This window comes from Chrysemys picta, chromosome 16 (genome assembly GCF_011386835.1).
Source record: "Chrysemys picta bellii isolate R12L10 chromosome 16, ASM1138683v2, whole genome shotgun sequence".
Lineage (NCBI taxonomy): Eukaryota > Metazoa > Chordata > Testudines > Emydidae > Chrysemys > Chrysemys picta.
The window spans coordinates 12,310,230-12,323,897 of record NC_088806.1 but is presented as its reverse complement, the minus strand read 5'-3'; the positions used below and the strand labels follow the sequence as shown (position 1 = coordinate 12,323,897).

General features: G+C 52.4%; 2 protein-coding genes across 18 annotated transcripts in view; one reads left to right on the top strand and one right to left on the bottom strand.

Annotated features, from left to right (window-relative positions):
- Window positions 1-13,075, top strand: part of LOC112060802 (thaicobrin-like) — a 28,889-nt gene extending 15,814 nt beyond the window's left edge. The window contains exons 2-4 of the mRNA XM_024112761.3: window positions 7,226-7,336; window positions 9,874-9,933; window positions 11,969-13,075. Coding sequence (XP_023968529.1) covers window positions 9,891-9,933; window positions 11,969-12,495 — 570 coding nt within the window. The 5' untranslated portion in view covers window positions 7,226-7,336; window positions 9,874-9,890 and the 3' untranslated portion in view covers window positions 12,496-13,075. The remainder of the gene's footprint in view (window positions 1-7,225; window positions 7,337-9,873; window positions 9,934-11,968) is intronic.
- Window positions 1-13,668, bottom strand: part of LOC103306853 (zinc finger protein 436-like) — a 495,746-nt gene that overhangs the window by 396,178 nt on the left and 85,900 nt on the right. The gene's annotated exons all lie outside the window — the stretch shown is intronic.

Sequence of the window (13,668 nt, the reverse complement as noted above, 5' to 3'; positions counted from 1 at the left end):
CAGGAGACTGAATGCGGTGAAATATTGTACAGACACTCCCTCCCTCCAACTCTGCCTCTCACATTTTGAATATGTAAACATGTCTTCTATCAGTTTCTATGCCTATATGAAATCACTGCAGCTCATTTCTCTTATATAACGTGCTGAGTTGTTAACTCCCTCCCAGAGCCCACATGTCTGCACCACCTCCTGTACCCCAATCCCATGCCCCAGGTCAGAGCCTGCACCCCTCACTCAAACTACCCATAGCCTGCAACCCTCCTGCACCCCAACTCCATCCCAGAGCCTGCACCCCAAAAAGGGCTGGATTAACTTTTTGTGGGCCTGGTTCTAAACATATTTGTGGTCCCCAAGGGGGGAAATGGGGACATGGGGCATGGGGGGCAGAGTCCTCAGAGCGATGGGCTGGCCGGGGGCAATGGGAGATGGGTCATGGCACGGCAGGAACAATCCTGCTCCACCTAGCCCAGTACAATGGCACTGTTTACAAACCGGGAGCTGCCAGACGCACACTGGCCAGCCCGGCCCTGTGCTCCCATCATGCTTCTTCCCCTTCGGGGCTGGCCCATGACCCCAAGGTGATACCAGAGTGGCCCCTTTGGTTGATCTGCTTCCTCCTGGCTAATGTGACAAATTGATCTATTGTACGATTGAGGCGCGCTGTGTCACGTATTTGTGTGTGAGTCCATGAAAAGGGAGGTAAGCTTTGGGGGTACGGAGCATGCCCCTGAGCCCAAGGTGGGACGAGAGTGGCCCCTTTCATCGATCTGCTTCCTCCTGGCTAGCATGCCCCTGAGCCGAAGGTCATACCAGAGTGGCCCCTTTCATTTTTTCCACTGGCTTCCGCCTTCCTTATTTCCAATGACTTGTCTGCTCATGCACCTGTCACTGGTCCATGGGGTTGCGAATCAGGAGGGATGGGGTTTGTGGTCAAAAACACTCACGGTCTGCTTCCTCCTGGCTAATGTGCCAAATTGATCTATTGGTCAATTGAGGCGCACTGTTTCACGTTTTTGTGTGTGAATACGTGAAAAGACCCCCGCAAACCCCCATGCCCAGTGCCCTCCCACAGACCACTCCGAACCCCCCCAGATCCTCTCACTGCCCAGTGCCCCCTATCTGTAGACCCCCCACAGCCCTCCCACAACTGCACAGTGCCCTGCCCCTCCCCGCCCAGAGCCCCCCCACAGATTCCCTCACTGCCCAGTGCCCCCCACCGCCCCACTGCCACAACTGCACAGTGCCCCACCCAGACCCCTGCACACTTCCCAGTGCCCCAACACACACAGATCTCCCCACCCCCCACTGCACAGCACCCCCCCAGACCCACTAGAGACCTACTCTCCCACACCCTAACCCCCAGCCACAATACCCGGCCCTGATGGGAGGTGACTGTGTCTGCAAGGCTGAGCCGGCAGCGCAGCCAGAGCTTGTCCTGGGGCAGGATAACTCCGGCCCTTGGGGGTGCAATCAGCCAGGCTGGAGCAGGAGCAGGGCCTACCCGGGCCAGGCTCCCTCAGGACCCACATGCCTGGCAGGACCCAGCTGAGCCTCCCACACTCTCCCCCTCCCCCAGCCGTCCTCTGGGACTGGCTGAGACTGGCCCAGCCTCTGCACCAATCCCAGGTGGCTCTTTCCCTGGGGAGGCAGGTGGGGCCCCACAGGTCCCAGGCAGTGGCAGTGGAGACAGCTCAGAGCTGGAGCAGTGCTAGGGAGTGGGGCATATCCCTGGGACATGACTCCTGAGATCCCACCCACACCCATTGGCCCCGTGGCCAGCAGCCCTGCCGAGCCCACATGGTGGCCCCCAGCTGCTGGGTGATGAGCCCCCTACAGCAGCGGCATAGCCAGGTTCTAACATCAGGGATTTCTTGTATTATGTATAGTGAGTGTATTATATAAAAATCAGGTAGTAGGGTTTACAATGTTCTAACAAGAGATTATGCTATTATCATTATCCAGTCAACTTGCACACCACTATTTTGAATTAGTGATAATTCACAGAGAGAGAAAGAAGAAAGCTGAATTTAGAGAATAATTATTAACCAGATTCTTGGTTATTCACTCCAGTCCATAGCACACAGCACCATAAACCCAGTAGAATCTGGCCAAGAGAATATTCACCTCAAATTGTCATCTGCTACACTCCCCCCCCCCCCCGGCCCATTCCCAGTCACCACTATTCAGCAGGTCCGCCCAGAGGGGGGGGGCAAGTGGGGCAATTTGCCCCAGGCCCGGAGTATGTCGGAGACTCCCCACACTTCTGTCTTCCCCCATCCCATCCCCCGGCGTCCTGGATGTGGCACGCTGAGGCTCCGGTAGAGGGGGTAAGCGGCATGGTAAGGGAGGGGTCGGACAGCCCCCTGACCCCATCCCCCCACAGCCATGACCCCCAGCTCCGAGCCCAGCCCCTCTGAGCCGGACACCTCCAGACCCCATCCATCCCCTCCACAGCCCAAACCACCAGCTCGGAGCCCAGCCCCTCTGGGCCGGCCAACCCCCTGACCCCATCCCCCCACAGCCATGACCCCCAACTCCAAGCCCAGCCCCTCTGAGCCGGACACCCCCTGACCCCATCTCCCCACATCCCTGAGCCCAGCCCCTGTGAGCCGGGCACCCCCCAACCCAGAGCCCAGCTCCCCCTGGAGCCCTGGGCAACAGCAGCACCACCCCCAGGCAGCGACAGCCCATTTGCACCAACCATCACCATCACCCAGCGACAGCCCATTATGTAACTGCAAATGTCTACATCCCATTAAAGCATTTAATGTTTTCAAATGCTGGATTTAGTGTATTTTCAAATTATTACAAATTAATTTTTGAATGTATTTCACTGGTTATTTTTTACATTTCCAAATACATGTTACTATAGTATTGCAACTTTTTTTTATGGAAGGGGCCCCAAAAATTGCTTTGCTTTGTAATAATTTGAAAATACACTAAATACATTATTTAAAAACATTAAATGCTTTAATGGTATGTATACCAGCTGCTTCGCTGCAGCGCGCCAGGGACGCCGGGTTATGGGGGAAGACGGATGCAGGGGGAGCCTCCGACATATTCATGGCGGCCCCTGCGGGGCCCCCGGGGCCTGGGGCAAATTGCACCACTTCCCCCCCTCCCCCCCCCGGGCGGCCCTGAGACATTCTCTCGCCTAGACCTAGACCAGTTTCAACAGATTTAAAATTTTTATTAAGATGATTTAAAAAAAAAAAGTGAACAGAGTTTGAGCATAAAAGTTTATGGTTATCAGGGAATACTGTACAGAATTATCGATGGTGCAAAGTTTGGTTTAAAATCAGGTGGCATAAGGAATACATAATCTGCAATATCCCCGATTGGGGGTAAAAGGTTGATGGGTCAAAGTACAGGCATTGAGATATGAGGGTATGAAGTTCATATAGTGGCTATGTTCAGGTGTGGAGTATAATGAGTAGATATAATGATGAGGATGGATTGACCCTCATTTGGTGAGATTTAATGTTCAGGGAGTTTATGGTTCCAGTAATTCTCTACAGATTTGTCACCAAGATCAAGGACTGCAGTGAAAAGACAGCAAGGCCTGTGTGCTGGACTTGTGTGTAGAAGCTGATTCACAAATATTCAGTAAGTGTATTATATGGTGTCATCTTACATCCTTCTCAAGGGCAAAAAATCTTCTGAAACAATGAAGGCTTGGGCTCATAACCAGTGGCTGCAGATGCGCAAGTCCACATTTCTGCATCTGTGTGCAAAACTCACCAAAATAAAAGCTGCACTGACAATGGAAAAGAAAAAAAAATTGCACTATGGGGATCTGCAACAACCGATTCTTATTGGTCAATCAGTGGTCTCTCTCCTAAACCAAGGTGGGCTGGATTTCTTTAATGGAAGTAGTCACAACATATTGTGAAAGCTCATTTTATGCTCAATGCTGTGTTAAGATCTCTGCAGTCACAGATAATAACGGTCTTCTTGGGGAATCAGGGCACAGTATCCAGTCTGCAAGACACACACACACACCCCCCACTTGAACAAAACCCCATCCCTCCCGTTTTGCAACCAACCCCAGAGGAAGCAGACCGCGAGTGTTTTCGACCACAAACCCCATCCCTCCCGTTTTGCAATCATCCCCCAGAGGAAGCAGACCGCGAGTGTTTTCGACCACAAACCCCATCCCTCCCGTTTTGCAACCATCCCCCCAGAGGAAGCAGACCGCGAGTGTTTTCGACCACAAACCCCATCCCTCCCGTTTTGCAACCATCCCCCCAGAGGAAGCAGACCGTGAGTGTTTTCGACCACAAACCCCATCCCTCCCGTTTTGCAATCATCCCCCAGAGGAAGCAGACCGTGAGTGTTTTCGACCACAAACCCCATCCCTCCCGTTTTGCAACCATCCCCCAGAGGAAGCAGACCGTGAGTGTTTTCCACCACAACCCCATCCCTCCCGTTTTGCAACCATCCCCCCAGAGGAAGCAGACCGTGAGTGTTTTCCACCACAACCCCATCCCTCCCGTTTTGCAACCATCCCCCAGAGGAAGCAGACCGTGAGTGTTTTCCACCACAACCCCATCCCTCCCGTTTTGCAACCATCCCTGGACCAGTGACAGGTGCATGAGCAGCCCAGTCATTGGAACTAAGCAAGGAGAAGCCAGTGGAAAAAATGAAAAGGGGCCACTGTGGTCTCACCTTGGGTTCAGGGGCACGCTCCATACCCACAAACCCTACCTCCCCTTTCACGAATTCAATTAAAGGGGCCACTCTGGTCAGGAAGCAGATCGGGATCGTTTTTGACCACATACCCCATCACCTCCTGATTCGCAACCCCATGGACAGGCGGTAGCAAGTTAACAAACAGTTTACCAAACTGCTACGCTGCGTGGCAGAAACCGCTCCCAGTTGCAAAAGGGGAGGGTTGTGTTTCGTGCTGATACACTTCTGTAACATTTCTGTGCTACCTTAATCTAGATGAGATGATTCTGTGCTGACTTCATTTTGGTCACTTTGTGCTTTACCTAGGAGTAAAACTAGGGGTTATATTTCCCCACTGCTTGGAAACCCAGCTTATTAAACTGGATAATGCCATTGATCTATTTACAGTAGAAGGTTGATATAGAGTTGTAACTAACATTAAGACTGATGCCCACTATACATTTAAAACTAAAAAGTGGCTTTGTAAAAATGACCTGGGTTTCCAACTCTGTTGTGTCTCAGTCAGGGCGGAGCGCCTTGTGAGGTGTCTTCACACTAGCTCAAGGTCACAGCGCAAGAACCTAGAGAGCCTCCTGAAGCACGGTGATAGTTTTGATTTAAATGGACTTGAACTGTACGAAGAATTGAGGACACTGTCACCAATGTTGCCACATGCAAAATCGGTGATGGACATTGTACAGTTGATTCATACCAGCAAACTTGTTGACATATATCCTAATGTGTACATTGCCACTCGTATTCTACCGACAATTCCTGTAACAGTAGCATCAGGAGAACGGAGTTTCTCAAAACTAAAGCTCATTAAAAACTATCTCCATTCTACAATGAGTCAGGAATGCTTGACTGGTCTGGCTATTCCTGCAATCGAACAAGACATCACTTTGTCTTTGTCATACAATGACATTATTACTGCTTTTGCAGCCAAAAAAGCCAGAAAGATTGCTTTCAATTAAAAACAAATCCTTGTTTCAATACCTCTTCATATACATTTCCAATAAAATGTTGACAAATTAAAAAAAGTATATTATTTGCATCATTCTGTCAAATCAGAATTTTTTCTATAGCGCTACTTCTTTAGTGTTAGTCCATCAGCAGTACAGTGTGCTTAATTAAGTTAAACTGGGTTTAATAACATGCATGTGGCAAGTTTTCCAATCCTGTAAGCTTATGTTTGTGTTGTTAAGAGCAAGTCAGGCACAGGGGCACCAGTTTAATAATCCCGCCTAGGCACCATAAATCCTAAGGACGGCCCTGCACAGTGTGAGAGGCAGCTCCTGAGGGGAAGGAGCTTCAAGTCTGAATCTAGAAAACAAACCAAGTCACAATTCTGTCGGTGTCGGGAGCATCTCCATGATTAAGGCCGTGCACTTAATGGAGATTTTCAGCTTCCAATGTGTGTGAAAAATACGGAATTATCTTCCTCCAAACTACAGCCCTTCCACTTAGAGAGCAGAACACAGTCATTGGGAGTGAAAAAAATCGGCTTCTCTAGCCTCAGACATCTGAGTATCTGAGAGCTTGGAGGACTCCCATCTGCCCAGCCTCCTGCCCTCTCATCTCTAGGACCCCTGGAACCTCCACCCCACTCTTTTCCACATGCTCTGTGGTTATAAAAGCAACTTCTCAGCGCCTGTTAACTCCTACCTACGTACTGTCAATGCAGCGTTAACTATTCTTCATCTTTCTTCCTTTTCAATTTCCCAGCTGCCCTTGTTGAGGGCAGAGTTCTGGGATTTGCTGCCCCAGTTGGCGGGGTCACCCCACACCTGCAGGGACCTCAGTGGCTGGTTGCTGTGATGAACGCGTGGGGTTTCCTGTGAGGAGTCTGCCCTGTGCTCTCTCTCTCTGGGGTGCGGCGTGTTCCTGTCCAGCCAATGGGCTCTCAGGTGCTGCGTGGGACCCTGGACACCGGGGAGTCCCCAGCTGAGCTCTGCAGTGTGGGACTCCGCCCCGGGACTAGGGGGATTTCTCTCCCTCCTTGTAGGGTCCTAGTGTAGACAAGACACTGTCACCAGGACAGACCCGAGCCAGGACCCCAAAGCCACCCATGCCCTGTTCTGGGGAACGGCAGGTGGCTCCTCCTCACCCCATTTGTGGGAACTTTGACCCCCCCCTCCTGGGGGTCCCCCCCGTGCCGCTGTCTGGCAGCACCTCCCCCTTTCTGCCCCCAGCTCCTGCCCCCCGCCCCAGAGCCTGCCCCGTGCCCCCCTCCGCCCCCTGTTTTACCCCCGCGGGACACGCTTTGGCCCCTGCATAACCCCCCCCCCCGGGCATTGCAGGGAGCTGATGGGGGGGGGGCGTCACCTGCTGCTACTGAGGCTGCCCCGGAGTCCGTGCAGAGTAGCCAATCCGGAGGGGAACCGGATTGTGTCTGATCCCACCTGAGTCAGATCAGCCACTTCCTCCTCCGCCCCCCTGTGAGCAGCAGGTGTATCAGCACGAAACACAATCCTTCCCTTTTGCAACTGGGTGCGGTTTCTGCCACGCAACTTAGCAGTTTGGTAAACTGTTTGTTAACTTGCTACCCCCGCAGTTTGTGCTGATACACCGGCCCGGCCCCACCACACCCGGCTGGGCGGGGAGCGGGGACCCCACTGCACCCCCCGGGTCTGGGGGGACCCCAGGAGCTGCCGGAGGAGCAGAGGTGAGGCTGGGAGGGGCCCGTGGGGGAGGGGCAGCTGTGGGGGGGCTGGGGCGGGGCAGGATTGGGGTCTCCTATCAGATCTGGAGGCAGAACTGACGGGGGGGGAGGATTGATTTGAGGGCTGGGGCCAGATAAATGTCTGAGTGGGGGCTGGGCAGATAGCGGGTGGGAGCTCATGCAGAGAGACAAAAATCACTTTACTCACTACACATGGGTGAGGGGCGGCTAATTCCCACCCACCCCCCGGGGGGTCAGACACCAAACCCACAACAGAATCTGAAAACCCCACATGATTTGGGGGATCATTTTCCTGAGTTTTGGCGGCTGACTTGGGAGTTTTGACCCGTCCAGGTTGGTACATTTCCCCCCCAGACTCCGGGGCCGTGACTCTCCCAGGGGCTCCCGGCTCTCAGCGAACAGCAGGAGTTGGTGCCAGGAAGGGGAAGCACCCGGTGGGTGCTGCAGACGGGGGCTCAGAGAAGCCGGATTTACCCTGTGCAGGGAACCCCGGAGAAGTCTCCAGGGTGAAGCTCTACGTGCACCATCGCTCTGGTGCATTTCACACAACCTGTCCCGCTAGACTGTGGGCGCAATTTCTGTCTGTCCCTACTCACCCAGTGCTGGGAGGGGTCGGACACACACGTCTCCTGCCCTCAGTGCAGACAGGCTGCGCCACAGAGAAACCTCCGGCCGGTGTCCGGCCAGAGAGCTGGCAACTTCCAGGGTTAGCGTCAGCTCCACTGTTTGTAAAATTGAGACCCCCCTTCTGTTTACAGGACGACATTTCTTAGTGCTCGAACCTCTGAACCCGTACTTGGATTGCCTTGAAATCCGCTGTGCCTCCTGGGGGCCAGGGCTGGAGCCGTGACCAGATTAGGGGTCATTTGACGAAGGGGTTCCTAAAATATGGCCCCTCCCCCAGAAACATTTTTCTGAAAGTTGTGGGATTATCTGACAGATTTTTGCACGCAGCTGGGGAATCCCGTCATGGCTCTGATCAGACCCCGGAGGGTTTGGCTGCTCTTCACCCCCACTCATGCCTGATCCCCATTAGCTCTTAGGAGAAACAATATTAAAAATGTTCTATTCCATAAAGGGTTAAGCTCTCCAGAGCGGCTGGAGCCTAACAGGGCCGATTTTAGGATTTATGGGGCCCTGCGCAGTATTATTGCGACAGCAGCGCAGGGGGAGGGACGAGGCAGCAAAGGACAGCAAGACACGTGACCAGCCTCACGGTGGCGGAGAGTCACAGTTCCCCGCAGAGACCCCGGACCCTCCCCCTCACGCAGAATGGACACGCAGAAGGTACCTAATTAAAAGCACTAAACTTGGGAATAAAAAATGTCAGTCACAGGTATTTTGATCTGCCCTGAAGTTTGTCAGACATTTATTTGCAAAAACTTTGTAGTAAGGGCGAGGCAGCTGTCCTGCTGAATGCAACATTAAACATTCTGGGATACGGGATGCAGCTCTTCTCTGTTTTACATTTTCTTAATCAGTATTTCTAAGCTGATTTTACATTTTAAATGTACCCTTAAGCCTTCAGAAAGTCGTCATTCCAGATTACTACCTATTTAACTCCCTGAAACAAAGGCATTATTTTAAATGAATCAGTCACAGAGGTTTAGTGTGTTCATAACAATGTTCATTGCTTTTAGAAAAAGGGACACTCATTTACTGTGTGTGATCTCCATGACAATAGACGTGTTTATGAAATTTCACCAACTTTAGCAAACATGTTTCCAAAGATTTTAAGCCTAACAAAGGATTTTACATCTTACTAAGGGACTGATTTTGCTGGAGGGTTCTCTTAAAACGAGTTCATCAGAGAGTCAGAAGTAGAAGAATCCCATGCACTGCTCTCGGGCTATAAAATCCTGACTGGTGTATGGAGAAAGTGACTAGGGAAGTGTTATTTACCCCTTCACATCACACAAGAACTAGGAGTCACCCAATGAAATAAATAGGTGGCAGGTTGAAAACAAGCGAAAGGAAGTATTTCTTCACACAATGCACAGTCAACCCGTGGAACTTCTCGTGAAGGCCAACAGCATAACTGGGTCTAAAACAGAATTAGATAATTTCATGGAGGATAGATCCATCAGTGGCTATGAGCCAAGATGCTCAGGGATACAACCATACGCTCTGGGTGTCCCTAAACCTCTAGTAGCCAGAAGCATCTGACGCGGGCCACTGTCAGAAGACAGGAGACGGGGCTAGCTCGACCATTGGTCTGACCCAGTGTGGCTGTTCTTCTGCTCTTCTACAAATAATATTTCTCAAGCTGGTTGTGATGTTTGGTGGCTGTTGGTTCAGCAGCTTTGAGATGGGTGAATGAAAGAGGAAATACAAGTGCAAGGTTTCCCATTCATTTTTATCTGGCCTCTTTAGAAAGGGTGTGTGTGTGTGTGTGTGTGTGTGTGTGTGTGTGTTCCTCTGTCATAATAAAAACACTGTGATGTCAGCGAATAGTGGCAATGCCATTGTAAATGTGACGGAATGAAATCTCATCTCGCGTATCCTTTTATTCCCTCCAGACACTCTGCCATCGGAAATGGACAGGGACTGTTGGAAGAAGCTGTTGTTGTATACAAAAGGTGAGGGTTCAGGTGGTGGTTATATTTAAATTAAGAGAAAATTCGCCTATGAGAACATCTTTGTTAATGTAACGTGAACACACAACTCAAACACAAACTGATCATCAGAAACATTGTAACTGACCAGCCTCCAAAGACCTTATCTCAGCCCATGTGATTCCCCGATTAAGTTTTATTAAATATCTCTGTGTGTTTGTTTTAATTAAAACAGAGTTATGTCAGTAAAGTATTCCAGGATAGTTAAAGCAGAATCCAATAATCATCGCCAGCAGCACTGGTTCGGTTTCAGCGGCTTTCTAGGGTGGGGTCTGTTATCAGACTGGAATATCAAGGAATCCCAAAGCATGTTTCCCACAGAATGCCGCGACCCGGCCAGTGATCACATGGGCCCCAAAAGTTTCTGTGGCATGTTGGAGGGCTTTCCCTTCACCCCCTCCCCTGGTTCCTGTCACGCAGACCGAAAGCAGAAATCCAAAGTGCAGGCAATGTGATGTTTATTGGGGTTAGTTCCAAGCAAGCGTATCCAGAGCTCTACACACCGGCCGAGTTTGTTCCCCGGTGTCCCCTTCCCAGCTCTGACGCTGCAGAGCGTTTACCCCTATCCCTCTTCCCAGCTCTGGGACACTGCAGAGCCTTTGTCTATGTCCCTATCCCACCTCCTCCTCCTTAGCAGGCCCAAATATACCTGCACTGCATGCCCCTAGTCTCACCCCTTACAACTTAGGGTCATGTTCCATGTTGGGTGGTCGTGAGTCTTGGGTCTTCATTCTACCTCTTTTATACCCCATGGGAGGGGTAAGGAGTGAGGTTGTGTCTGGCCAAGGCCAGGCTTTTCTTTGTGGCTTGTAGTGTTTCTTATGCCTCCCCCTTTGCCCCCCTCCTGACTGGTTGCTTGACCTTGACCTCCTTAGTATAAGAGATAAGAGTATCGAAAAGCCAAACCCCAAATTCTATCTCAGGCTGACCAACAAGCCTGGATACTAACCTGGTGTGAGCAGATCACCACGGATGGACGTAAGGTGACTCTCCGGCTGGGCCACGTTAAAGATTTAGCTAGGGATTGAGGTGGATGGAGTTTAATCTGCAAGGCGACCACTTCCCTTCGGGATTTGTCGTGACGATAAGTCAGTTCAGAGTGGGGATGGGGTTACAGACACGACAGCATGAAATCTCGTCTTTTTTATCCTCCTCCCTCGCGGACCCTTTGCCATCTGAATTGGAGTAAAAACGGGGAACCAGTCCGATCACACAGAGAGGGTGAGATTCCGGGTGGAGATTTTCTTGATAATTAAGAGCAAATTCTCACGGGAACAGCTTCCTGAATGTGTCAATAAAGTAACAAGTCAAACACACCCCAGCTAACAATAAACACATCCTGCCTTGAGGAGATCTCAAGCCGACGGCAGACAAACAGTCCTGACACCGGCCTCGTTGCTCAGTGCATGCTCACGACCAGGAACAGAAATGTTTTCACTCTCCAGTATCCAGACACCCGTAACTCTGCCCTGGGGTTCTGGGAGGCTTTCCTGGGCCTGTTGTGTATTAAATCAAGAGGAAGGAGTGGAGTGAGGGTTCTTCTCCAGCATCCTCCCTTCCTCTTGGGCTGGGGTCTTTCTGACCTTCCCCTTCATGCGGTTCCCTTCTCTCGGGCCGGGCGAGGGGCTACCTCACAGGATATTGACCTTACTCTCTGGTCTGGAGCAGTTCCTCCCCAGTGCCCTGTCTTCCCCTCTTCTCCCAGGACAAGGAAGGAAGGACAAGCTGGGGGGGGGATCCCTAGGGGGGTTAAATCGGTGTCCAGCCTCCTCCTCGGCTCCCCTACCTGCAGATTCAGTCTCTCCTCCATGTCTCTACGCTTCTGTGTCTGGGTGTGAGACAGAGGGATCAGTGAGGTGCCCGGGATCCCCCTGGGATCCAGGAGTGTCCCAGCCAGAACAGGGCTGCCGGGGAGTGTGAGGAATGGTCCCAACCTCCCCCAGGGCTGGGCTCTGCCCCTAACGCTCTGCTTTTCTCTCTTCCCCCCCTCTCCCCCCAGCGAACGTGACTCTGGATCCAGCCACGGCCCATCCCATCCTCGTCGTGTCTGAGGATGGGAAAAGCGTGAGACGCGCAGACGTGTTGCAGGACCTGCCTGACACGCTGGAGAGATTCGACGCACGTCACTGCGTGCTGGGCTCTGAGGGGTTCACCTCGGGGCGACATTACTGGGAGGTGGAGGTGGAGAATGGGAAGTACTGGGCTTTGGGGGTGGCCAGAGAGTCGGTGAGGAGGAAGGGACGGATCAGCCCTAGCCCCGAGGAGGGGATCTGGGCTATGGGGATACACGGGAGTAAGGGGTATGGTAACGTGTACGATACTTTCTCCTCCCCTGCCTTCCGTTTGGTCTCGTCGGATACCATAAAGAGGATCGGGGTTTGTCTAGATTACGAAGTGGGGCAGGTGGCATTTTTGGATGCTGATTGGAAGTCCCTGTTGTTCTCCCTCCCTCCGGCCTCTTTCAATGGGGAGAGGATCCTCCCTTACTTCTGGGTGCAGGGATCCCCGCTCAGACTCTGTTCTTGAGACAAGGGGGTGGGGGGATGGGGAGTGTCCCCCTGGGAATGAGAAAACGGGCTTCTCTCGCCTCCAACATCCCAACCCCTGCAGCCCCGGAGGGCTCCCATCTCTCCGAGGCCCTGGACTGCTCCTCTCCCCGAAGCACCAATGTCTGGGTGTGCCCATAAAGAGCCGGCTGGGACCTGGGCAGAGAATCTCACTGCAGCGGGTCTCCCGGCCCGTTTCTCACGGCGCTCGGTGGCTCTGGAGGCTGCCCAGGCTGGGAACCAGCCCCCCAGTAGCTCCAGCGCCCCCCAGGAGCGGTCACACCCAGCACGGGGCCCCTTAATTCTTTAGGCCACGGAGCCGCTGGCTGGGGGACTCCTGCAGGGGAGGAGTAAAGTTTGGGGGTTGGAGGCGGAGTTTTGTCGGGGGCTGCCGGAGGGGCAGCTGCTGGGTTTCTGGGATGGGGTTTTCCAAGGCGCTGAAGGGAATTAGGCCCCCAAATCCCCTTGTAATTCCCTCCGTCGGGTCCCTCCCCGCAGCTCTGTTGGGAATCGCAGCTGTGCAGCGTGAGCGCAAGGTGGATAAAGATCGCTCCGTACGACGTCCTTGGGTTTTGTGTCATTGGCGGCTGGCTCGTTAAACTCCCGCGCGCTCACGTAACCCTCCTTGCCATGGGGCTGGATGGCCACGGTTTAACAGATGCCTTTTCAGTGGCAACGGGCCCCTGTGCCTGGCTACTAACCACCCCCGGTCTCCAGGGGAAAGAGGGGGCCTGGTTCTTAGTCACACAAACGCCTCTGGGCAGCGCAAAAGGGCCTTTACTGCATTACTGTGTGTGTCACCGTAGTGTGTAGGAATCCAAGTTACAGACCGGGCCCCATTGTGCTAGGTGCTGTACAAACACAGAAAGAAAAGATGTCCCTGCACCTGGCAGCTTCCGGTGCAAGCGAGAGCTGGAGACAGGCAGATAGACAGAGGGGGGAGGGGACATTTCTCGTACCACAAACCCCCCTCCCACAATGCCTCCCAATATCCATAAAGCACCACGGCATCACACACTCCGCCACCTACTTTATGCTCTTCTGTACGCCGGGGTAGGCTTGGCGAAAGACAAGTTTCTTTGTTTTTTATATATAATTCTGGTCGAGGATAGCAACATTCATTTTTAAGCTGTTTTCTATTTTGATCTGTTTA